Source organism: Choloepus didactylus, chromosome 6 (assembly GCF_015220235.1).
Source record: "Choloepus didactylus isolate mChoDid1 chromosome 6, mChoDid1.pri, whole genome shotgun sequence".
Lineage (NCBI taxonomy): Eukaryota > Metazoa > Chordata > Mammalia > Pilosa > Megalonychidae > Choloepus > Choloepus didactylus.
The window spans coordinates 7,722,673-7,746,802 of record NC_051312.1 but is presented as its reverse complement, the minus strand read 5'-3'; the positions used below and the strand labels follow the sequence as shown (position 1 = coordinate 7,746,802).

At 54.9% G+C, this 24,130-nt stretch overlaps 2 protein-coding genes across 4 annotated transcripts; one reads left to right on the top strand and one right to left on the bottom strand.

Annotated features, from left to right (window-relative positions):
- Positions 1-6,796: 6,796 nt before the first annotated feature.
- Positions 6,797-11,723, bottom strand: CABP2 (calcium binding protein 2). Of its 3 annotated transcripts, XM_037840279.1 has the most exons (7): positions 10,694-10,750; positions 10,006-10,176; positions 9,361-9,391; positions 8,439-8,573; positions 7,772-7,881; positions 7,510-7,657; positions 6,797-6,901 (listed from the first exon to the last, which is right to left on the bottom strand). In XM_037840279.1, exons 1-7 carry the CDS (start codon positions 10,748-10,750, stop codon positions 6,876-6,878), a joined length of 678 nt encoding a protein of 225 aa, XP_037696207.1. In that variant the 3' UTR covers positions 6,797-6,875. The 3 variants fall into 3 exon arrangements, with proteins under 3 accessions (XP_037696207.1, XP_037696208.1, XP_037696209.1); XM_037840280.1 differs by lacking the exons at positions 10,006-10,176; positions 10,694-10,750 and adding an exon at positions 11,559-11,723; XM_037840281.1 differs by lacking the exon at positions 10,006-10,176.
- A 6,441-nt stretch (positions 11,724-18,164) lies between these two features.
- Positions 18,165-20,656, top strand: LOC119537802 (glutathione S-transferase P-like). Its single transcript, XM_037840370.1, has 7 exons — positions 18,165-18,237; positions 18,387-18,422; positions 18,652-18,758; positions 18,878-18,965; positions 19,917-20,020; positions 20,124-20,231; positions 20,401-20,656. Coding segments are annotated over exons 1-7 (633 nt in total). The 5' UTR covers positions 18,165-18,236; the 3' UTR covers positions 20,590-20,656.
- Positions 20,657-24,130: the final 3,474 nt, after the last annotated feature.

Below are 24,130 nucleotides of genomic sequence, written 5' to 3'. Positions count from 1 at the left end.
GCAATTTGGAGCCTTGCAATATTATAGCCTCCAAATCAGACACGGAAAACTGGGGACCCTAAGCTCAATCCAGCTGGCAGATAGGTTTAGTTGTCCTGCCTTGTTGTCATGGCCCAAGAGAGCTTTTGCAGCCGAAGGACTAAAGAAAGCACTGGACATGTTCTGAGGCATGAGCTTTTATTTTTCTTTTTGGGGGCTTACCTACAGAGTGGGAAGTTAGTCACGTTGCCCTGAATTCAGGAGCTGCTCTGAATGGCGGCAGGTTCAGAGCTCAATGTGAACTATTCTGCCAAAGTGCAGGGAGTGGTTTATAAAGGTTTGGACAAAGACATTCAAATGGGTATGAGAGGAGCGGGGATCTTGTGACATAGGGAGGGATGGATTGCAGTCAACAGGGAAGAGGGGAGGATTGTAGATTCTCTTGCAGCCTCAGCGAGTTTCAGAAGGGAGGAAAGCTATTGCCAGAGGCCTGACTTTACAAGAAGAGGCAGTCAAACCTTAACTGTCCTAGGTCACTCTGGCTGCTGTGTGTAGGGTTCAAGGCACTTGGGGAAGGCCCGGGGCCCGGGGCTCCCATACCTTGTGAATATAAAATTCAACATTGTATTTCTGTACAATTTTTTCAACTTTATTGTATGTTTGAAAAGTCGGGTAATAAAATAAGTGGGAATAAACAAAAAGTCTGTTGAAAAGTAAGTGGATGAACAACAATGAAGACCATGGCAGACTTATTAGAATGGCCAAAATCCAAAAAACTTACCATACCAATTCTTGATGAGTTTGCAGAGCCACAGGAACTCTCGTTTGTGGCCAGTGGGAATGCAAAATGGTACAGCTACTTTGGAAGACAGTTTGGCAGCTTCCTGTGAAACTAAGCATAATCTTAACCATATGATCCAGCAAACATGCTCCTCCATATTTGACTGATTTGAAAACTGATGTTCATGCAAAAACCTGCACTCAAATGTTTACAGCAGCTGTATTCTTAATCACTAAAAACTGAAAGAACCAATATGTACTGCTAGAAAATAAAATACTACTCAGCATGGTGGTGATGGTAACCCAAACACTGAATGTAATTAACAGCATTGAAATATGTATCTGAAAAAGTTTAAAAGGGAAAATGTTAAATTGTATATATGATGACAGAGTAAAAATTAAAAAAAAAAAAAAAAAATCCCTGAACTGCAATACTGCAGTACCCAAACAGTGAACCCTAAGTTAAACCATGGACTATAATTAATACTATAATTATTTAAATATTCTAGCATCAATTGTAACAAATGTTCCACATCAGTGCAAGGTGTTAAAAGTATGGGAATCCTGAATTTTATGTATGATTGTTCTGTAAATGCACAACTTCTCTAATGAAGAAAAAAAAAATACTGCTTAGTGATGAAAAGGAATGAGCTAATCAAGCCACGAAAAGACTTGGATGAATCTTAAGTATATATTGGTAAGTGAAAGAAGCCGGTCTGGAAAAATTATGTGCTGTGTGGCTCCAATTATACGATATTCTGGAAAAAAAAATAGAGACAGTAAACAGATTAGTGGTTGCTGGCAGGGGTGGGGACAGGGTTGAATAGGTGAAGCACAGGAGATTCTTTAGTAAAACTATTCTGTATGCCTCTGTAATGGTAAATACAAGTTATGAATACAAATAAGCATTTATAAAAATCGTAAAACTTCACAATATGGAGTACAATGTAAGGTATGTGAAATTTTAAAAATCTTTTAGGAGACTGGGGGATCCCAGGATGGAATGCAGAATGTGACAAAAGAATCTAACTCTATTACATATGTCATACATAAGTATGAAACCACTTAAGGGTGTGGGGGAATAAGGTGCTGACCTAAATAACTTGAAATCAGTATAGTCTGTAAGACTAATAGCAAAAGGGATGGTACAAAAGCACTGTACCCTAGTTGATAAAGTTGTTTCCCATAGGAGACCGGGCTAACAATTTTGAAACCACATGCTTACGGGAATTGAACAATTAAGTAAAAGGATGATTGAGGGTGGGAGTCAGATTTCTCACTGCTGGAGAGGGAGGTTACAGAAAAGCAAGGAGAGGAGACTAGAATGCTCCATGTGGTCGTGGACTGGGGGGGAGATAGCATATGAGCTCATGTTTTAGCTTAATATAGATCCAGGTGCTTACACAGAAATAGTTATAGAAATATATGTGTGCACAGGTTAGTAGACTCACATGTATACCTTGTTTGTTAGCTGAGAGGGCCTAGAGGCAACCGCACTCCAGCAGCAATAAGCACGTCCGACACCCAGATCTTGGTTTCTAAGACCATTCCCCAATTGAAGGACCAGGGCTCCCTGGAGAAATGGCCAATTCTTAGATGGGGGCAGGAAATAGACAAGATGAGCCTGGAGCATCTTAGAGTGGCAGAAAGTAAGAAACTGCTCAAACACAAAACACACATGCAATGATGGGGGCATGACAAAGGGCTACAAGGCACCCCACGGCCAGAGCTGGAGCAATTTGGGGAACCAAGTAAAGTAGTATTAGATTATAACTCCACATATAAAGTAAACATCCATACTGATATAAAGAAATAATTGCATGAACAAATAAATAAATAAATGGGAGAGAATAGACAAGACGCATTTCCCGTACAGGAGACTTCCGAATAATTTTAGTAGATACTCTGCCCTCAAGGAAGTGGAGGGTAACTCCCCACTCCTCAGGGGTGGGCTGGGCACAGTGACTTTCTTCCAAAGAGGACAGAATGGAAAGAGAACTTGCCAGTGGAGAAACCTGGAAAACACTACCCCAAGCCAGGAGATCAAGCTCACTGCCACGGTGATAAGCCATGTGGCTAGTTTGTACCATTGATGCCATGTGATGAGAAGGGCACTTCACTCTGTGTTCTTCCTACTCCAAAAAACACATTACCCCTGTCTTATCGTGAGAAAAACACCAGACAAATCCCAATTAAGAGACATTCGATGACGTTCTTGACCAGTCCTCCTCAAAACTGTCACAACTGTGCACAACAAGGAACGTCTGAGAAGCCATCACAACCCGGAGCAGCCCAAGGAGACATGGCGATGCCATGCAATACGGAACCCTGGGTGGGGTCCTGGAACAGAGAGAGGACCTGAGGGAAAAACTAGGGAAATATGAAGAAAATATGGACTTTAGTAAACAATGGAACAATCTTGACTCATTAACTGTGACAAATGTACCCTGCTAATGTAAGATGTTAACAATAGGGAAAATTGGGTGCAGGGTATATGGGAATTCTCTGTAAAATATTTGCAATAATTCTGTAAACCTAAAACTTCTAAAATTAAGAATTTATTAAAAAAAAACTGAGTGGCTGGAGAGATGCTTGGAGTTGCAGAGAAGGACATTTGGAGATGCTAAGCTAAGAGATGAAGCCCAGAGTTTGCCCCAGAGAAGCCAAGAGAGGACCCCCAAGATGTTTGCAGAGAAATGCCCTGGGAGAACAAGCAAAGGACCAGCCATGTGCCTTCCCAGCCTTCCCAGCTGACAGGGGTGTTAGAGACACCATCAGCCTTTCTTCAGTGAAGGGAGGTCTCTAAACTTTCAGGCCAGCTATTTACAGAGAAATGAGGTCCTGGAGATTCCTGAACCTGGAGACCTGGAGCAGAGGAGTCCAGGTCTGGGTCTTCTCCAGGAACTGGGCTGCTGACCCTTACCTTTCTTTACCTGTGCACCACGTGTGTGCTGAGACAGACACCCTAGCATAATCTCTACTGCCACCAAGTGCCTGGTGGGGGGGGGGGAAGAAATTTCCTTTATCCACTCCACCCCAATTCTGTCTTCCTGACAGAGATGTGAACATGTATGGAATAAATATTTAGAGAATTTGTAGAATTACGGAACAGTCATGTAAAAATACTCCCTACGGTTGACACTTTGCATTAGGGTGGTACCACTCTTAGAATTGATAAAACAATATTAAAATAGTATTATTAAGTATAGTCTCTTTATTAAGTATACTTCATAGTTTACATCAGGTGTATTTTTCCCACACACAGCCCTATGTGTATGTATTACTATCATACATTTGTTATAATTCATGAAAGAACATTCTTATACATGTACTATTAACCCAGCTCATCATCCATAATGGGGTTCACTGGGTCATATAGTCATAAGTTTTATCTTCTGACTTTCATTCTAGTAAAAAACATGACCTGATGCTTCCCCTTTCAACTCCGTTCACATACATAACTCAGTGTTGTGAACTGCACTCACCATAATGTGCTACCATAACCACCATTTCCAAACCTTTACAATGAACCTAAATTCTGCACAAATTCTGTTCTAATTAAGCCTTTCCACACCAATGCCAAGTTTGAATAATAAATCTGTGAGAAGTATATGAGAATTCTACATTTCTGCATGGTTCTTTTCTGTGCACCTACCGCTTCTCTAACAACAAAAACAAAAGAAAAATAAAACAAAACTGATGAATTATATCTGTAGCTGCTGAACTGGGGAATATCTACAATGTCCATTTAAGTGAGAAATGAAGTTGCCAAGAAATAGCTATAACATGATCACATTTTTTAAAAAAGAAGAAAATGTGGTTACATACCTACATACATGTGCATCTATATGCATATAAAATAAGATGTGGTAGTTATGTACTAATCTGTTAATATTAGTTACCTAAAAAGTTGATGGGAATAAAGAAACTATATACCTTTTCTTTATGTAACAATCCATATTATTTCTGTGGTCATAGTGAGCATGAGTTACTTTTTAACTAAAAATTTTAATAAACTTTTTAAAAGCTTAAAAGTGAAAAAACGAAACAAAACTAAGTGGCTGAATTGTCTTGATCTGGATAATGGGTTATCTGGGTGTTAACACGTAACAATTCATTGAGCTCTACGTTTAGGATGTATACACCCAACTGAATGTCTATTATGACTCAAAAAATTTTTAAGTGGATTTAATGCAGGAATCTGAATATACAGCTCTTCTTGGGAACTCAGATCTGGTAGCTCCAGCTGCTTCTGGTGGGCAAGTGCGTGGAGCCGGGTAGCAGGCGCCCCCTATAGGCGGAGAAGGGGCTCACCCACCAGTCTCCATTGCCTGCTGCTGCCCCCCCACCCCGCACCCCCGGCCCCTGCTCCAGCTGTAGTGTGCTGGGACCTTCTGAGCTATGGAGTGGGAGAGTGGGAGATTTGGGGGACCCACGGGCACTGCAGGTTCCAGCAGACATGTGGAAGCAGATAAGACCATCTCTCCACCATGCCCTCCCTTCCCTCATCCCAACGGAGCCTGCTGGGCTGGGGGCTGGAGGAGGAGTGGGGACAGGCTGACCCTGGGCTGGGTTCTGAGCTGCCCCTGGCCCATGTCCACCTCCCCACTCCCACCCTGTCTCCGCCTTGCCCCCGCAGAGGGGCAGACATCTTCTCAGGCAGCAATGTCACTGTGTCAGACACAGAGGGGACATGGGAGGGTGGACTGGGCCCCCCCGGGAGAAGCTGTGGGGGCTGGGGGATCACCTTTTCGTGCCCACGGCCTGCCAGCCTGGCAGGAGAAATCGCCTAATTGAGGATCAAGGATTAATTGGGAGCTCCCAGGCCTGGTGGTGCTGAGGCTGCTGCAGCCAGCCTTGGCACCTCGGGGTCCAGGCTCCCGGCTGGGCAGCGCCTACCTCCTCTGTCCCAGGGTCATCCTGTCGGCAGGGGTGATGGCGAGGACCAGGTGTGGGCGCTGAAAGCTGCTTACGCCTTCTCAACCAGGGTGATTTGGGTCAGTCTTCCCCGGCCAGTCCCAGGTCCACCCAGACCCTCTGTATTTTCCGAGTTTTCGGGCCTGGGTGTGACTTTATGCCAGTTCTTCATCCTTTCGGAAACTTCTGGTGCCAGGTGAAGGGGCTGCTTTACCTCAGGGCAATGGGGAATCAGGGTTTGTTTTGGAACAGGAGCGTGACAGTGTGCAAGTGACATTTTAGGCAGAATAATCTGGCAGCTGGGCTGCGTGGCCTTAAGTAAGTTGCATAGACACTCAGTGCCTTGGTTTCTTCAATCTGCAAAATCGGGCTGTGAAGAATCAGGGCAGGGCTGGAGCAAGTGTCACCTGGTGTGCAGCAAGCAGTGAGAGGAAGTGAAGTGTGTGAGAATATTGGGCAGGAGCACCTCGGACAGCCAGGCCAACAGCCATTGCCAGGGGCTCTGGGAAGAGCAGGGGCTGGGGGTGGGGGTGGGCAGCAGCCCCAAAGCTGAGGCCTGGTCTGAAGGGGCGAACAGCTGGCGGCCGTCCGCTAACCAGACTCTGCAGCGGAACGGCAAGTTCTTTCTGGAAGGACGATCAAAGCAGCCCCCTCCAAGACCACTGCAGGAGTAGATGGGCTGAGGGCGCTTCTCCCACCCACCGGCTTAAACACTGGGCTGGAGGATCCACTCACTACACACACACACACACACACACACACACACACACACACACACACACACACACACACACCCCTGGCTGGGCCCAGGATCCAAAGGGAAACGAGACAGGGTCTCTGCCTCCATGGAACTCATAGTCGAGAAGGCTGTGGGCTCAGAGGACAACCCCAGGACCTGAGTCTTTGGGAGCCAAATACTGGGGTCTCCAAGATGAGCAAGTGAGAGACATGCAAGTCACATCTCCATGGGAACAAAGGCGAAAGCTGTCTCCCCAGGCTTGAAGAAACTTTATTGTCAGAGAAACAAAAACAGGGCTGGTGGGGGTGGGGGTGGGGGTGGCTCTGGTGAAGGGGCAGGGGTGGGTGTGGGGGCAGACGGGGCATCGCACACGGTGGGTGGGGGGCGGGAAGGAGAGGCAGTGCTGGTCGGTAGCAGTGGTCCTTGGATCCTGTCTGCTGCTGCCAGCTCCTCTCCAGGCTCAACGAGACATCATTCGCACAAACTCTGCTGGGAAGAAACCAAGGGTTGGGTCGGCTGTCCGGTCCCACTAAGGGTGAGGCCTGGGTGGGAGGGAGTGTGGTGGAGGTGGGGGACAGGGAGGGGTTGTGCTTTGGAAAGTCCCTGGATCTGGTTGGGAATAGGCCTCAGGGTCAGGAAGGGGGAAACTTTGTCTAATGGAAAAAAATGTCTTGCAACTGCACCTGTTTTCCTTTTCGCTTTGGCCACTAGGAAGCTCGAGAGCAACTTTGGGGTCTATTTTGGGGCCTGCATTTCTACATGCCAATTTTCCTTGGTCTCATATTATTATTGAATCCTTGTTTTCCCTTCCTGGGGATGCAGCATGGAGGAAGAGCTGGGTCTTGGATCAGGCTGCACATTTTCAAATCTTGGTCCCTTCCACTTCCTTCTGCTGTACTACCTCAAACAAATACCTAGATTTCACTAAGAACTGATTTCCTCTCCTGAGTGTGGAGAGAATAGCCCCTTCCTCCAGGGTTCTGGTGATACTTAACTGGGCCAGGCCAAAAAGGGTGAATGTCCAATAAACTCTACCGCCCTGATTTGTCTCTTAAACCTTCCTGGGTGGGGGGCGCTAGGCGGGGGCGAGCTACCTTCGAAGTCCACCCGGCCGTCCCCGTTGAGGTCGATGTCCTGGAGGATCTCGTCCACCTCGCGCCGGCTCAGACGCGCCCCCAGCAGGGCTTTGAGGGCGGCGCGGAGCTCGCCCACGCTGATGCAGCCGTCCCCGTTGCTGTCGAACTGGGGGCGGCGTCGGGGCGGTGTTGGCGCGCTCGCCGGGTCCTTCGTTCATTCAGCCCCTCGCTCCCAGCAGAGCCCCCCGGCCCCCCGGCCCCCAGGCTCCCGCGGCTGCACCTCCCGGAAGGCGTCCCGCAGCTCCCGCACCCCGATCATGTCCGCGGTCTCTGCCAGCAGCTTGGGGCCCATCAGCTCCACGAAGTCTTCAAAGTCCACCTTCCCGCCGCCTGGGGGCCGTGCGGATCAGAGAGGCCCGAGGGGCCAGGGGGCCCCTGCCCAGACGCCGGCCCCCCTCTGCCCTCTGCCCGCCTCCCCTCCCAGCCCACCTACCTCTCCCTGTCCACTAACCTGGCCCCTCCCTCCCTCTGCACCCCGCAGCCTGGGTCCTTGGTGTTTCCTGATGGGAATCCACTGTCCCCTCCCCAAACAAGGCACAGCTTTGGCCAAAGTTGAAAGAAAAGCCACTTTTGAAACTTCTTGGGCTTTCCTTAATTTTTAGTAAATTTCCTGAAGAGTTTGGGTTGGGTTCAAGTTCTGGCTCTATGGGTTAGCTGCTGTGTGACCTTAAGCAAGTTGCTTAACCTTTCAGAGCCTCGGTTTCCTCATCTGAAAACAGGGACAATGGTCCTCGCCCTGCCCGCGTCAGAGGGGAGGGTGACATCCTCCCGAGGAAGCGTGCTTGCCTGGAGAACGACCGAGGCCCCGGGCTCTGGGCATCAACACCGTGCCCAGGCTGCTGGCCTCACCGGACCCAGTGGGGCCGGGGCGGGTGCGAAGCACGTACTGATTTGCTGGGAGATCTCGATGAGCTCCATCTCGGTGGGCATGTAGCCCAGCGTCCGCATGCAGGCGCCCAGCTCCCGGTAGCCGATGTAGCCATCCCGGTCGCGGTCAAACTCCTGGAAGGCGGCCTGCAGCTCTGCCAGGTAGCGCAGGATCAGTCTTTCCCCGCAGCCCCCTGGCCCAGGCCTGGGCCAGCCCACCCGTGCCCTCCTGGCCCAAGCTCACTCTCTGAAGCAGGTTTCTCTTTGCTGCCTCAGGGCCTTTGCACATCTTTTTCCTTTTAATTGTTTTTTTTTTTTTTTTTGGCACATATTTAAGAGCATCTACTATGTGCCAAGGTCTGCTCTAGGCATTGGGGATACAGCAGGGAAAATAAAAGGAGAGAGAAAAAAAACGCCTGCCCTCACAGAGCTCACATTCTGGAACATTCTCTCCTCTCATCCTTATGTCACCTATTCAAGGAAACTTTCCTTCTAAATTCACTCCCCTCCAGCCCATTTGTTCATTTCCTTCAGAGCACGAAGCCCCCCCAGCCATTCTTTTCTGGCCATGTAAGTTGACTTATTGATGCCTGTCTGCAGAGGGCAGGGGTATGTGTCCACTTCGTGACGTTTCCCGGCACTCAGCACACGGCCAGGTGCTCGGGGAGTGCTAGAGGCTTGAACAAATACGGAAGGTCACGCTGACCCTCCCAGCTAAGGGCTCCAAGGAACCGACAGATAGGGGAACCCTGTGGACCCCAACCTGCTCAGTCTTGGCCTACCACCCCTCCCCCACATGGGTCCCTTGCAGCCTTCTCCTTGCTCCTAGTTCCTCTGGAGACCCCTGAGGCCCTCTGGCCCCCACCCCGATGCCCTCACCCTGTGTCCCCCACCCTAGGCCCAACCCTCGGAGGATCTCCAGTTCTTTCTCAAACCCTTTACCTTCAATCTCCTCTGGCCGCAGCTCCCGGTCCTTAGGGAGGATAGAGAGATCAGAGAGTCCCTGGATCACCCAGACTCCTGCACACCTTCCTTCTGGTCCCTTGGGACTCCCCTCTCAATCTCCCCATTTTGCCCCCAACAGATAGGAGCTGGGTCTGTCTGACGCTGCTCGGACCTAGCTCCCAGCCATCCCTGCTGTCTGGCCTGGGCATCTTGGGTCCCCTCCACCCCTTCCCTGCCATTGGCCCAGGGTGCTCCCCAGGGCCTCCACCTCCCCACCCCCACCCCCACCTCACACCCCACCACCCATTGCCAGAGGTGGCCCTGGGGATTGGGCAGAGCCTCAGCCTTGGCTGTGTCTGTCTCGTTCCCTTTCTGTCCCCCTCCTGGGGAAACTACCACCTCCCTGGCCCCCCCTTATGGCTCTTTCTGAAGTCTCCCTGGGTCTCTATCCCCTTGTCTCTCCGTGGGACTCCTCTGTGCTTGTCTCCTTTCTCTTTCTGGGGTCATCTGTCTCGGCCTCTCTCTCCCCCACCCCCTGGAGCTGTGTGCCTTGTGTCCGATGTCCCCACTCAGTCCTCTTCCCTGTGCCCAAGGAGAGGCAAAGCGAGGGAGGGGCAAGGGTGGGTGGGGGGCCGTACGTACAAGCTGGGTGGCGGCGAGGCTGGGCCGCAGAAAGATGCAGGCCGGGCCCACCAGGCTGCCGAGCACCGCGTAGCCCTGGAGCCCCGGCCCTGGGTCCCCCTGCGCCTCGGGGCGGGGGCTGGTGCTGCGGAGGGAGCCCCCTGGGGGGGATCTGGGCCACTGCCAGGGGTCCTGTAGCAGAGCCGGCCGTGAGCTGGGCTGTGGCCGCTGAGCATAGGGGCCTGGGTGGCCTCTGCCCCACCCACAGCCGCCCCTGCCTTTTGGAACCCACACAGGACCAGGCGGCGGGTAGGGGGGCCATCGGCCATTACCACTTTAAGTTGGAAGGTCCACTCCCTTACTGCTCAGCTGGGCAAACTGAGGCCCAGAAAAGGCAAGGGGCTCACTCGCGAGCTCAAGCTCTGTGTCTCAGGGCTGGTGGAGAGCAGGGGCGTGGGGCAGCTGGGGCACCGGATGAGCTGGGCAGTGAGGTCCAAGGACCTCGGGCAGCCAAGACCAGCATGGGGCAGAGTCTGGGGACTTCCAGGGAAATGTCTCGGTCTAGGACAGTGGGCAACGTGCCCCCAACCCTCCATCCCATGCCCCATCTCCCCTCCCCTCCTCACATGGGGCCTCCGACCCTCCACTTGCCCCTTCCAGGGTCCAGCCCAGGCCCCTGACCTTGGCTTCTTCCCCTCGCCCCTCCTACCTTAAGCCCCCGGTGCCGGGGGCGCTTGGCACAGTTTCCCATGGACCCCTGCACCATGCCAGGCCTGGTGGCCGGGGCGGCCAGGGACAGCCAGGGTCCGGGCCTCAGCAGATGCTGTGGGCTCCCGCCAGCCCCCAGCCTCTCCCAGTGAGAGCCCGGGAGAACTGCGGGGGATTTTCCTAGGGTTTTGTGGGGAAGATTGGGGTGAGTGGGCAGGAAGGTGGCCCTGGGCATGGGGGCTTGGGCCCTAATCCAGGATAATCTCTGAGTGTGTCTGCTGGGTATGTGTGGGGGGCAGTCACTTGGGATCCAAGGACCCCTGCAAGGCACAGCCTCCCCTCACTCAACTGAGGGGCTTCCCGACACCCCCTCTCCAGCCTCCTCCCTACTGCCCAACTCCTAATCTCTCCTGATGAGGAGATTTGACGTCTTCAGACGCAGAGCTGGGTCCTGGGCAGACGAGACCAGCTGCCGGGCGGGCCAGGGAGGGCTGGGGCAGCTCTCCTCTCAGCTCCGGGTAGACATGAACATGGCAGAACCTTCCCCCACTGCCCCAGCAATGCGGCCCTCCCACCTCAGAGTGCTTCCCCGGCCTGCTCGTCCTTGCCCCCTGCCTGGCCGGGCCCCTGACCCTTGTACGTGGGTGAGGAGCTGCAGGGAGCTGACTCTGGAGGCTGTGGGGTGCCAGCAGGGCTCAGTGAGGGCAGACAGGGAAGTGGGCACAGCCTCTGATGACGGACTCACCATCCCCTCCACCGACATGTGGGTCCTGGACCCCCTGCCTGGGCTACGTCCTGGGTCTGTCCTACAGCGGCCCCCAGACCCTGCTGTTCCCCCGTGGCCCCTGCACCCTCATCCCTTTTACCTGCCCGTAGGCCGCCTGCACCTGGGCCTCGAGCTCCTGCAGGAGTGCCCGCCGCCTGGTGGCTTCTGGGCTGGCAGCGGGCTGGCTGGGCCCTGGGGCGCCCTCAGAGGGGCTGGGGTCCCCCGTGGGGAGGCTGCCCTCTGCCGGGCCCTGGGGCAGGGCCATGGTGCCCGGGGCGTGGCTCTTCCTGCTGACCAAGAGTTGCCGGCCCACTCCGGTGTCCCCACTCCTGCGGGACGGGGTTCAGTGGGCAGGGAGGGTCTGGGCCCACAGCCCCTGCTGCTCTTTCTCCTCTCCCTCTCTCCAGGGGCTCATGGGGCCCATCCCCCTGAAGTCCCATGTCTTTCCCATTGCTCTACCACCCCTCACACAGCCCTACCAGCCTGGCAGGCCCCTCTCCGAAATCCTAGCCTTCCTCCCACACCGCCACCCTCCAGCCCTGGCGTGGGTCACAGCCTGCTGCCTGGGCCCCCTGCCCTCCCGCCTGGGCTGTGCCCCCTTGGCCCTCACCCCCTGCCTCTGTCTCTGGGCTCATGCCTCTGTCTTCTCTTGGCCGTTGCTTCTCTTTCTCTCTGTCTCCCGCCCGCCCTCCCTCCTCTCATGTCTGCCCTGCACCCCACTCCTCTCTTCCGAGGGGTCTCTGGGTCCTTCTCGCCTGTGGCCCCTCACCACCCCTCTGCCCCCTGCCGCCCTCTGTCTCTGTCCAGCAGCGTCTCTGTGTGTCTCTGACCCACCCATCCCCACCCAGGATGGTTCCAGAATTCTGGAAAGACTGACCCCACCCCCACTCCCAGACCTTTCTCCATCCTCTTTGCCACCCCCACAGAACCCCAGGGCCCCTCTGCACTTCCCTACCGCCCCCCGACTGCCGGCGTCTCCCACCTGCGTCCTGCTGACTTCCAGCCTCCAGCTTCTCAGGGGCTGTGCATGGGGGTGGATGGGGGTGGGCCCAGCTGCCCAGCTCCTCACCTCCCAGAATGAGGTCAGCCCCGCTCCAGGCCCCTCATGATTTATTCACCTGCCCCCCGCGCTGGCCTTTGTCCCGGGGAACCAGATCCCGCCAGATGCCTGCCACCTGAGCTGGAGGCTCTGACCTCCACCGCCACCCGTTCACGTATTCCCTCTGCAAACATCTCCAAGGCCTGCTGGGACCCACCCCGGGCCAGTGGCTGGGGCCCCAGGACACTGACACCTGCTCACAGGCACGTCCAACTCTGAGAAGGGCCATCTTGAGGGGTGATACGGAGGGGGACGCTTCTTGGAGGGGTGCAATATCAACATTCTAGGCCTTGTGGTGAATGCCGAATGTGCGCCCGCCCCTGGGCCAGCGTTGGGGTCCCTGGCAGGGAGCGGTTGCGGGCTTGGAGTGGCCCAGGCGCTGGCGATGGCCGGGTACGCTGGGTGGAGGCCCTCAGGAGGAGTGAGTGGCTTTGGGAAAGAGGATACGGGTGGCAAGAGGTCAGGGAAAGTTGCAGAGGGGCTGAATCTTCACAAATGTCTGTTGAGCACCTGCTTTGTGCCTTCCTAGGTGATGGGAGCCTGTCCCTGCCTTCTGGAACTTTCCACCTGGTGGGAGATGAACATCCAGCAAACCTGGAATTACAACAGATGGATAAGTGCAGGGTGTCAACAGCGGGGAGGACGGGATCTTGTTGTGATTGGGGAGGGGGCAGAGGAAGTGACCTGAGAGCTGAAATCAGAGGATGATGGGAGTTGCCGGGAGAAGGGAGAGGAATGGGATGACGGCAGAGGGAACAGCATCTGCCAAGCCCCTGAGGTGGGTCTGAGGATCTGAGGAAGGCCAGGGGACAGGGGTGGGAGGACACTGGCCAGGTGGTCACGGGCTCGTTGTGATTACCCGGGTCGATGGTGTGAAGGCTCGGCCTTCAGTGCCTCTTTCAGCCCCTCTACATCCCAGGTCACATCTCCTTGAGAAAGCATCAGAGGCATCCTTCACAGATTTTGTAGAAAGAGCCTACAGGCCTGAGTTCCACCATGTACTCACAGTGTGATCTGGGCAAGACATTTAACCTCTCTGAGCCTTGGTTTCCTCATCTGTAAAATGGGGATTGACTTAGTGTCTGCCTCACAGTGTGTGCCCAAGTAAGAACCAAGGTAGCCAGGGCTCTAACTGGTCAGGGTATAATGGGTAGAAGAGCTTTCAACCAAGGAGCAAAAGTTTTGTGTCTAGATGGTGGAGAAGGGCTGGCTTGGAAATTCCTCCTGACTTGTGTTCAATGAGTGGCATCCTGGAACATTCATCTTGGTGCCCTTGACTGGCCCAGCCTGACTCAGCCAAGCTGGGGTTCAGTTCTAGTGTCCAGGATGGTTGAATCAGCAGTTGACTGATGGATAAACAGATGGGCGAGTGGATGGTTGGGTGAGTAGATGGATGATTAGATTGACGGGTGGATGATTTGAGGGATGGGTGTTTGAATGGTTAGTGCTTGGAAGATGGATGATTGACTAGATGGATTGATAGATGAATAGATGGGTAGGTGGATAGAAAGAAGGGAAGCTGGTTGGATAACAGAAGGATGGAAGGATGAACAGATGGGTGGTTGATTGGGTGGAAGGATGGGTAGATGATTTGATGGACTGACAGTTAAATGCTTGGTGGTTAGATGGATGAATGATTACACAGATGGTTGAGTGGATGGTTGGCTGGGTAGACAGGTAGATGGATAAACGGATGAACGGGCGGATAGATGAACGGAAGGATGGATGAATGGATAAATCAATGGATGGATGGATGATTGGATGGTGTCTTTAGTTTCCTAGAGCTGCTTAACAAAGTAACACAAAATAGTTGGCTTGAACAACACAAATTTATTGTCTCACAATTTTGCAAACCAGAAGTCCAAAATCAAGACGTCAGCAGGGCCATGCTTTCTCTTAAAGGGTAGAATCCATTTCATGCTTCTCTCCTGGCTTCCGGTGGGTTGTCTGCAATCCATGGTGCCCCTTGGCTCGTTGCAGCATAACTTAATTTCTGCCTCTGTCACACGGTCATCTCTCTGTTTCTCTCTTCCTACTAACTGTGTCCAAATTTTCTATTCTTTTAAGGACAGCATTCATATTGGATTAGGACCCAACCTAATCCAGTTTGTTCTTATTTTGACTAATGATGTCTTCAAAGAGCCTATTGCCGAATAGGATCACATCCACAGAACTGGGGATTAGGACTTGAACATATCTTTTGGGGAGACTCAATTCAATCCAAACAGATAGATAGAAGGGTATTTGGATGGATGGGTGAATAGATGGATAGGAGATGTTTTGATGGACGGCTGATTGAAGGTTCAGTTGTTGAATGGATGGATGGTTGGGTAGATGAGATAGATGGACAGACAAATGGGTGGACAGGTAGATAGATGGATGGATGAACAGCTGTTGGAAGTCTTATCTTCTTCATTAAATGAATAACCAACAAAGTCCACCAGATTGGAGACTATGTTTTATCTGTTTCACAATCTCCCATAGTATCTAGCCCATTCATTGCCTGATAAACACTGATCGAGGTGTGAATGAAGAATTGTGTCTACCTCCTCCCGTCTCTGGACTGTGGCTCCCTCTCCAGTGTGTTTTGCATAAGCTGAATCTAGTGCTTGGAAAGCACCTTACATAGAACCACAATGAGACACCACCTCATACCCAGTAGGACGGCCAAAATGAAAAAGACAGACAATAACAAGTGATGGTGAAAATAAGGGCAAACCGGAACCCTCATACATTGCTGATGGGGTTGTAACATGGCACAGCCACTTTAGAAAACACCTTGGCAATTTCTCAAAATGTTGAACACAGAGTTACCATCCACCCCAGCCATTCCACTCCTGGGAAGCTATCCCAGGAAATGAAGGCATGTGCTCACACAAAAACTTGTACACGAATGTTCATAGCAGCAATTGCATAATAGCCAAAAAGTGAAAATGACCCAAATGTTCTTCCTCTGATGAAAGGATAAATAGAAGGTGGTATATCCACACAGTGAGACATTATTTGACCATAAAGAAGGAAAGAACCACTGATACATGCTACAACTTGGATGAGCCTCAAAAATACTAGGCTAAGTGAGAGAAGCCAGTCACAAAAGGCCACATACTATATGATTCCATTTATCCAGAATAGACAAATCTATGGAGATAGAAAGCAGGTTAGTGGTTGCCAGGGGCAGGGGTGGGGTGGAGGGTTGGGAAGTGACTACCAATGGGTGTGGGGTTTCTTTTTGGGGTGGTGAAAATATTCCGGATTAGATAGTGCTGATGCACAGAGGTGGCATGTATGTGGATACAGTGGAGGTTGGGAGTGGACAAAGGGCAATGGCTGGGAAAGCTGAGCACAGGGGAGGAGGCACCAGAAAGCCACAGAACTAGGTCTGGCTGGGCCCATGGAGCCAGAAGTTCCGTGAAGAAGAAAGCCAGCCGGAAGCAGGACAAAACCATGCCAAGCCATCCCGGGGATCAGCCTGCCGGGCCCAAACAGGATGACTGCAGGGTGCGAGCTGGCGGGAGGCTGCCAGCTGGACGGAGCGGGAGTGTCCTCCAGGCCAGAGCCCAGACACCAACCCGGCCGAGCCTGGTGGCCGCCTCTGTACCATGGGAATAAGACTTCCTACCCCACCTCCCTCCCAGGGGGGTTGGGGAGATGAGATGAGACGATTAGCATGAAAGCTCTGCAGGCTGCTAAGTGCTGGGCAGATGTTCCTCCAGCTGTGTCAGGGATGAGAACCCCCGTTCTGGTCCCACCTCCCTGCCCCCGCTCCACCCCAGCCAGCTCTGGGCTGCAATAAGGCAGGAGGGGAAAACCCTCCCCAGCCGGAGCCCTGATGGCGGATTTCTGGTTTGCTTTTTTTCCCATGCTTTGAGGGTTTTAGTTCTGTCCCCGGAAGGGTGTCTTCCCCTCTCCTTGGAAGAGGCCTGAGTTCTTGGAAAGACCACGACACTCCCCGGGGAGGGGCAGCCACGGGGAGAATTGGGCTGGGGGGTCAGGCAGGCCCCGAAGGCCCTGCCTATTCCAGTCCGTTTGTCTTTCTACCCACCCATGTCCCCAGGCCCAGCCAGCATACGAAGTGTGCAGAGCTCTCAGATTCAGTCAAAGAAATGGTTTGTGGACCACAGGGCCTTGCCGAGAAAGGAGTGAGGCTCAAAAGGGAGGCCCTTGGCCGAGCCCTCTATCTGGGGGCTCTCCCCTGTGTGGCTTGTTGCTGCAATGGAGAGGCTAAGCCTGCTTATAATTGTGCCAGAGAGCCTCTTTGTTACTCAGATGGGGCTCAGCAGGTAAATACCCTCTCCCCATGTGGGACTTGACACCCAGGGGTGTAAATCCCCCTGGCAATGCGGGAAATGACTCCTGGAGATGAGCCTGGACCCAGCACTGTGGGATTGAGAGGATCTTCTTGATCAAAAGCGGGAAGAGAGATGAAACAAAATAAGGTTCCAGTGATTGAGAGATTTCAAATGGAGTCTAGAGGTCACTCTGGAGGGTATTCTTATGCACTGCATAGATATCCCTTTATAGTTTTTAATGTGTTGGAGTGGCTAGAGGGAAATACTTGAAGCTGTCAAACTGCAACCCAGTGACCTTGATTCTTGAAGACGATTATATAACTTTTTACCTTGCCCAGTGTGATGTGTGATTGTGCAAAACCTATTGCTCACACTCCCTTTACCCAGTGTATAGACAGATGAGTGGAAAAATGGGGACAAAAATTAGATGAAGAATAGGGTGAGATGGAGAGAATGGGAAGTTTTGGGTGTTCTTTTTTGCTTTTATTTTTATTTTGGAGTAAGGAAAATATTCAAAAATTAATTCTGGTGATGAATTCCCAAATGTATGATGGTGCTGTGAATAATTGATTGTGCACTGTGGATGACTGTAGGGTGTGTGAATATATCTCAATAAAATTGCATTAAAAAGTAAATGACCAATGGGGGGGGGGAAGGAAAGGGATGTGTTGGAAATTCTTTTTATTTTAATTTCTTTTTTATTTTTTGGAGCAATGAAAATGTTCAAAGATTGATTGTTGCGACGAAAACACAACTATATGACAATACTGTGAACAAATGATTGTACCCTTTGAATGGTTGTGTTATGTGAATATAGCTCAATAAAACTGCATTTAAAAAAAAAAAAAAGGGAGGCCCTTGGGGCCAGCCAGACCTGGCTTTAAATCCTGGCTCTGCTGCTTACCAGCTGTGTGACCTTGGGCAAGTTTCTTAGCCTCTCTGTGCTTCTGTCTCCTCATCTGTTAAATGAGGGTTGTAATAGATGGGAGGTCCTCAACATGGTCCTCAGCACCTAAGGGGTTGCTACTGTCATTATCACAAGGAGAGGATGTGTAAATGCACGTCTGTCCACTGAACTTGCATTCATTCATTATCTGAGAAGCCTTTATCCAGCACCACCGTCCGGACTCTCCGTGAGCCATGACGACCTGTGGGTGTTTGTACACAGGGGTGACTGTGTGATGCTGAGGGTGCCCCCACCCTTGCACATGGGCAGGTGGGCCTGCCTGGCCCTGCCCCACCACACCCAGGGCCTCGGGGCCTGCAGGGTGCACTTCTGGGCTGCAGCAGAGAGGGGTGGAGCGAGGAGGGCGAGGGGTGGAGCAGGACCTGATGTAAGGCCTCCGGGCTCCAACCCACTTCCTGCTGCACTTGCACTTCACCGCCTGCCAGTGAGCGGGGCCTGGACCGGGCGGGGGCCGGGGGTGGGACCTGGGCTGAGCTGCCCCCTGCCCTGGAGGTCAGACCCCAGCCTGCCTGCCCTGGGCCCTGCAGTGGGCTGGGGTCCTCCTCCATTGGCCTGTCTGTCTGTCTCTCCTAGTGCCGCCGTACACCATCGTCTACTTCCCCGTGCGAGGTGTGGCTCAGCTCCCACCGGAGGTTGAGGGGCACCGGGGGCTGCCCCAGGGTTGGGGAGGGTGGGGCCGGGACAGGCCTCCCCCGTGGGGGCCACAGTCTGTGGGGGCTCTGTCCCTTTCTCTCAGTTCCCTCCCTGGGGCACTGTGGGGCTGGGGTCTCCGCCCTTTCTCCCTGGGGTTTCTGTCCCATCCCCACGGCTCCCCCCACGCCCCTGTGCCCCTCCCCAGGGCGCTGCGAGGCCATTCGCATGCTGCTGGCAGACCAGGGCCAGAGCTGGAAGGAGGAGGTGGTGAGCAAGGATCTCTGGCTGCAGGGCACCCTCAAGGCCTCCTGTGTGAGTGCCCGTTCCTGAGGGTTGGGTCCTGGGGCAGGGGACAAGGGGCTGGGCTCTGGGGGGCTGTGAGCAGGGGTGTGGCCGAGCTCAGCACCCTCACCAAGCTGTGCCACCCCCAGCTGTACGGGCAGCTCCCCAAGTTCCAGGACGGAGACCTCACCCTGTACCAGTCCAATGCCATCCTGCGCCACCTGGGCCGCTCGCTGGGTGAGTCCTGCGGCCGCGGGGACCCTGCTCAGAAAGGTCACCTGTCTGGTCCCTGGTGGGAAGTCCTGGGGCCCTAGCGGCCCCACATGAAGTCACCAGAGTCCTCCAGGCTGGAGGGCAGGCCAGGTGCCCCTGGAGGAAGGGACAAACCCGGCTGCCAGCAGGTGGGTTCCAGGCTGTGGGGCAGCCCCACATGCACCTGCTGTGCCCATTTCTTGGACGACACCTCGGAGCAGGCCCCAACTCCCGTGTGCCGCTGTAGGCCAGAGGCCACCTCCTTCCCCACACCTCCCCGCCCACTGCTTCTTGCTCTGAACCCCACTCAATTTGGAACCCCCATGCCCACAGTGAACTGTGATGGGGTCTTGGCTCAAGGACGGTACAATATGTCTAGGGAGATGGCTGCCTCCCTTTTGGCCAGCTTGGGGGGCAGGTCTGGAAAGCCCAGGGTCCCGGGAGGGGGCGGCGACCAGGGAAGGGCTCAGAAGAGCAGGGGGAGTTGCTGAGGCACGGCACAGGCCCCCCAACATCTGCAGGGCCCAGGGTGAGGGAACAGAGGAGCCGGCCACTTCCTCTCCCCACCCCAATGTCGTCATCCTGGGCTGCGAGGGACTCTGTGTGTCCGCACATGGACCTGGGGACGGCGTCCTGGAGGGTGGTCCCCGCCCGGGAGGACAGGCCCGGGGGAGGGGCTGGGGGCTATGTGAGCAGGGAGCTCCTGAGCCCCAGGTACCCAGGTTATGTTCTAGAAAATGGACGTGGACTTCGGTTGGGTACATCCCTGTGGCTCTGCAGTCTCCCCACCCCACAGAGATGGGAGCAGCGGAAGAGGGCAGAGTGGGCCTCCGGAACAGGGATCTGGGGAGGGGTCCTACAGGCTTTTTGGGCAGAGGACACTGGCGGGGAGCTGCCCCAACAGGACGTGAGCCCACTGCCCGGCCACTGTCCCAGGGCTGTACGGCAAAGACCAGCGGGAGGCGGCGCTGGTGGACATGGTGAACGACGGCGTGGAGGACCTCCGGAAGCTCTGCAGCGACCTCATCCACCATAACTATGTGAGTGGGGCCAGTGGGCGGGTGCTCAGGGCTGCACAGGGGGCAGGGGGCACCCTGGCCAGCCATGCCACGTGCCGCCCATTGGCATCCCTCCCCTTTGCAGGAGGAGGGCAAGGCCCAGTATGTACAGGAGCTGCCCGGGCACCTGAAGCCTTTTGAGACCCTGCTGGCCCAGAACCAGGGCGGCCAGGCCTTCATTGTGGGCGACCAGGTAAGCCCTTGGCCCGTTCTCAGCCCATTTCCCAGAAAGGACAAACTGAGGCCCAAAGCAGGGCTGGGGCTCGTTCAGCAGAGAAGATGCTGAGCCAGTGTTCCGGCTCACGGCTCCCCCTCCTTTCTGCTGATGGCTGAGGTCCCCCTTGCACCCCTCTGCCCTGCAGGTCTCCTTCGCCGACTACAACCTGCTGGACTTCCTGCTGGCCCACCAGGTGCTGGCGTCCGGCTGCCTGGACGCCCTCCCCCTGCTCTCAGCCTACGTGACCCGCCTGAGCTCCCGGCCCAAGCTCAAGGCCTTCCTGGCCTCCCCCGAGCACGTCAACCGCCCCGCCTTTGGAAGCCGCAAGACGTGAGGTCCTCTCAGCCTCCAGCCTGGGCAAAGGGCTGCCTGTGGGGGGTCAATAAAAACAGAAAAGCTGTGCTGTGGTCTCCGAGACACTGGGGTGGGCAGAAGTGCCCCTGCCTCTCCTGCCCAGGCTGCAGAACCTGCCCGAGGAACTGGGAGTCCAGGTGGGAAGCTAAGGTTCCGAACCACGAGGAGCCATCCTGGAGGACTTCCTGCAGGAGGCAGTTTATAGCCACAGAGCAGATACTCCAACCCTGAGTAAAGAGAGGGCATAGGTGTATCCGACAATCCCTGCATACGTGTCACGAGTTCCGTGGTTGGACCCAGAGCCTGCACACTCAGACACTGTGCACCACACATAGGAGTGACACACACACCCTCGGGTGTTTCACACGCTGCCTGCTGTCATGTCTGACCTGTGTTCACAGATACTCAGACACCCCCAAGTGGTGCAGCAGGGGGGCCATCAGGGCCAGGTGTGAGGTGCCCTAGGTGGGTCGACGGTCTCCTGCAGCTCCCTACAGACCCCTGGCCCTGCCACCTGCTGTGAGCTACCTGAAGTTCTGTGGCCGCCTCCTGCCCGCCTCCCCTTGCTGCCGGGCACCTCCCACTGGCTCACACAGCAGTCTGGAGAGGCTTCTAGAATGCCCCATCATTCCTGGTGCAAACCCCTAAGTGGATCCCTGCGGCCCTCGGGACAAAGTCCACATCCTGCCGGGCCTGCCAGGCCCTCCCTGACACCAACTCCTGGCTCTCCAGAACATTCCCCACCCCTCCCTGTCTTGTTCCCCCTATAGCCAAGCCGCGCTTCTCTCGGCTCTCCACACCCTCCCAGGCTTTGTCCCCCTGCCCAGCACTCCCCACCCCACCACCCAGCCCTTCAGCAATCGTGGCACTGGCTCCCTACTTTGGGGCGCTCAGGCTCTCCCTCTCCCAGGGCCACCCTCCTTGGGGGTCTGGCTGGCTCAGTTGTCTCCCCCGAAGTTGCGCTCTCCTCCCATGAGAGCAGGGTCTGGGTCTGGTTCATTTCTGCCCCCCCTGCTCCCAGGTGAGGCACCGACTCACCTTTACCTGTTCCAGGAAATGGGTGCATAGGCACAGACCCCAGCAAGAGCTGAGCCCATGTACACACCGGGAGGCCCCCCAGTCTCTCTGGCATCTCACCCACACACACCCCTCTAGGTCTGTGCCCCCATGCTGGGCACTCGGACAATGATCTCACCTAAGCTCCCCCCAGAGGAGGAAACTGAGGCTCAGAGAGGGGGCAGCTTGAAGTGGCAGAGCTGGAATTCAAACCCAATCCGAGTGACTTCCCTGGCTTTTTTCCAGTATGGTTCTTGGAAAGACAGGAAAGGAGGAAGGGGGTTGGGGACCTCAAGAGGTCAGGCTCAGGGACAGGAGTGACTCAGACATGGGCAGGAGCTGGAGGACAGTGGAGGCTCCCGTTGGGGAGGGGACGGGCCGGGGCGTTGGGGTCCACCGTGGAGGCCTTGCCTGCCAGGCACGGGCGCGCAGAGTTGGTCCTGGGGCAGTGGGGAGCCACGGCAGGCTTTTGAGCAAGGAAGGGGCCGTGAAAGGGGAGTTTTAGGAATCTTAGCCTGTTAATGCTCAGGAGATCTTGGGAATCAGCTAACTCAACACCCTCACTTTACAGAGAGGGAAACTGAGGCCCAAGAGGGGAATGGACTTTCTGGGTTCACTGAGCAAGTGGGGAGCAGGCCAAGATGACTTCTCGGGCCCAACGCTCCCGGGCTGGAGGCTCAGCTGCCCCTCCAAGGAGCCTCAGCCCAAATGAAACTCCAAGCAGAGCCCCTGAGGAGGGGTCTCCTGTGCCCAGGATTTGGGGTTGACTGATTCTGGTTTCTGGAGGAAGGGGGCTGACACCAGGTGGGGATGCACCAGGAAGGCCCCATTGGTCCCCAGGAGAAAAGCAGTGTCCACTCACCACCTGGTGAGACCCCAAGGCGACCTTTCTCCTGGAGCTGAGACTGCTGCCTTTGGGGCCCCTCAACCCTCCCCTCCAGGAGAGTGCTGGGAAGAGCTCGCTCCGTGTGTGCATCCCTGTCCCCCAAGCCTTCGGCAGAGCCCGGAGAGGGCTCGGACTGCCTGGTGCCTGGAGATGGTGCTGGAACCTTGGGGCCCACGGTGGCCAGCGGTGGGGGGCCCAGGGCAGGCCCGCGGGGCTGGAGCAGGGCTCGGGCATCCTGCCAGGTCCCAGGGCAGCAAGAAAAGAGAAAGGACCCTTCTGGAAGCTTGCTGCAACCGACCACTTCCACATGCTTCACAGTGACTCGGCTGGTGTTCTGTTTGCCCAACTCTGTGGCCCAGAGGAGGAGGAACTAGACCAGGAGAACAGACTCTGCAGAGGGGGGTCTCCATGATCGGGGCTTTGGGGTTTCTCCGGCAGGTTCAGAGCCCTGGGTGTGCCGATGCTGGGCTGGAGAGGGGGAGAAATGAGAGGGCCCCTGAGCTGAAGGTGGCCCTGGCACTGAGGGTCCTTTCGTCAAGGTCTCCTGGACACTTTGGAAGGGTGCCAGCTCTGTACCCCAGGCTGGGCCTTTCAGGGATCGAGGTGTGGCTGGGCCCCTGTTTGGGCAACCAGGGACCAGTGTGAGCTGGTGCAGCAAGGCATGGGGTTTGAGGAGAGACCGGAGTCCCTCTACCTGGAGAGGTGACACCCAGGACATGTGCCTGGGACTTCCTGCAGCATCTGGGAGGGAGGGGGCAAGCCACCCCATGTCCCAAACACTTCACACACACCACCTCATTGATCCTCACAAAAGAATCCCCCTGGTAGGTGCTGTTATTATCCCCATTTTGCAGAAGAGGAAACTGAGGCACAGAGAGGCAAAGTAATCTGCCCAAGGTCACACAGCTGGTGAGAGGGTGAGCAGGATTCGAACCCAGGTTCTCGGTGCTTGTTATGACTCTACGGTAGGTGGGGGCTGGAGCTACTATTTTCTATATTCAGGCCCAGGTGGCCCCAGGAGGCTGATAATTTGGGGTCCTGCCATGGGGACTGGGGTTCCGGAGAGAAAGGCCGGGATGGGGTGGGAGGTGGGACCCAGGCTTGTTCAGGTTCTAAGGGTCTGAACATTTCAAAACATGTTACCGTGTTTGCTCCCAGCTGGGGAGGTGGAATGTTCCAGTTCCAGATGCAAAGCTCTGCTCTCGGCCTTGCTGGGAGCTGCCGGTCCTTGGCCAGCTGCATTTGGGGTTGGGTCAAGGAAGCCGGTGTCTGTTCACTCAAGGGTCGCCCTTCGGAGGCAGCCCTGGGTCGGAGAGCCCTGGGGTGCTGGTTGGGGAGGGTGGGGTTGGAGGAAGGGACCCCAGCCTCAGAGGTAGGACCCAAGGCTGCTTTCAAACCCCTGGGTCCCAGGCCCACTGCCCAGCCCCACCTCAGGCTGGGGGTCCTGCAGGAACCCAGGCTCCCTCGCTCCCAGCCCTGCCTCCTTGCTGCGCCGTCAAGGTCCCCAGAGCCACCCACACTGTCCTGGGGGCCCTGATTTGGGCTCCATCCACTCTGGCCCTACCCCTTCCTGCTGGAA

Excerpts from the sequence above, each read along its gene's own strand:
- CABP2 (XM_037840279.1), bottom strand. The coding sequence starts at position 10,750 with ATGGTGCAGGGGTCCATGGGAAACTGTGCCAAGCGCCCCCGGCACCGG. Across the intron at positions 7,882-8,438 it reads CGAGATCTCCCAGCAAATCA|GCGGCGGGAAGGTGGACTTT; the intron begins GTACGTGCTTCG and ends CACGGCCCCCAG. Across the intron at positions 6,902-7,509 it reads CGGCCGGGTGGACTTCGAAG|AGTTTGTGCGAATGATGTCT; the intron begins GTAGCTCGCCCC and ends TCTTCCCAGCAG.
- LOC119537802 (XM_037840370.1), top strand. Across the intron at positions 18,759-18,877 it reads GCACCCTCAAGGCCTCCTGT|CTGTACGGGCAGCTCCCCAA; the intron begins GTGAGTGCCCGT and ends TGCCACCCCCAG. Across the intron at positions 20,021-20,123 it reads ACCTCATCCACCATAACTAT|GAGGAGGGCAAGGCCCAGTA; the intron begins GTGAGTGGGGCC and ends TCCCCTTTGCAG.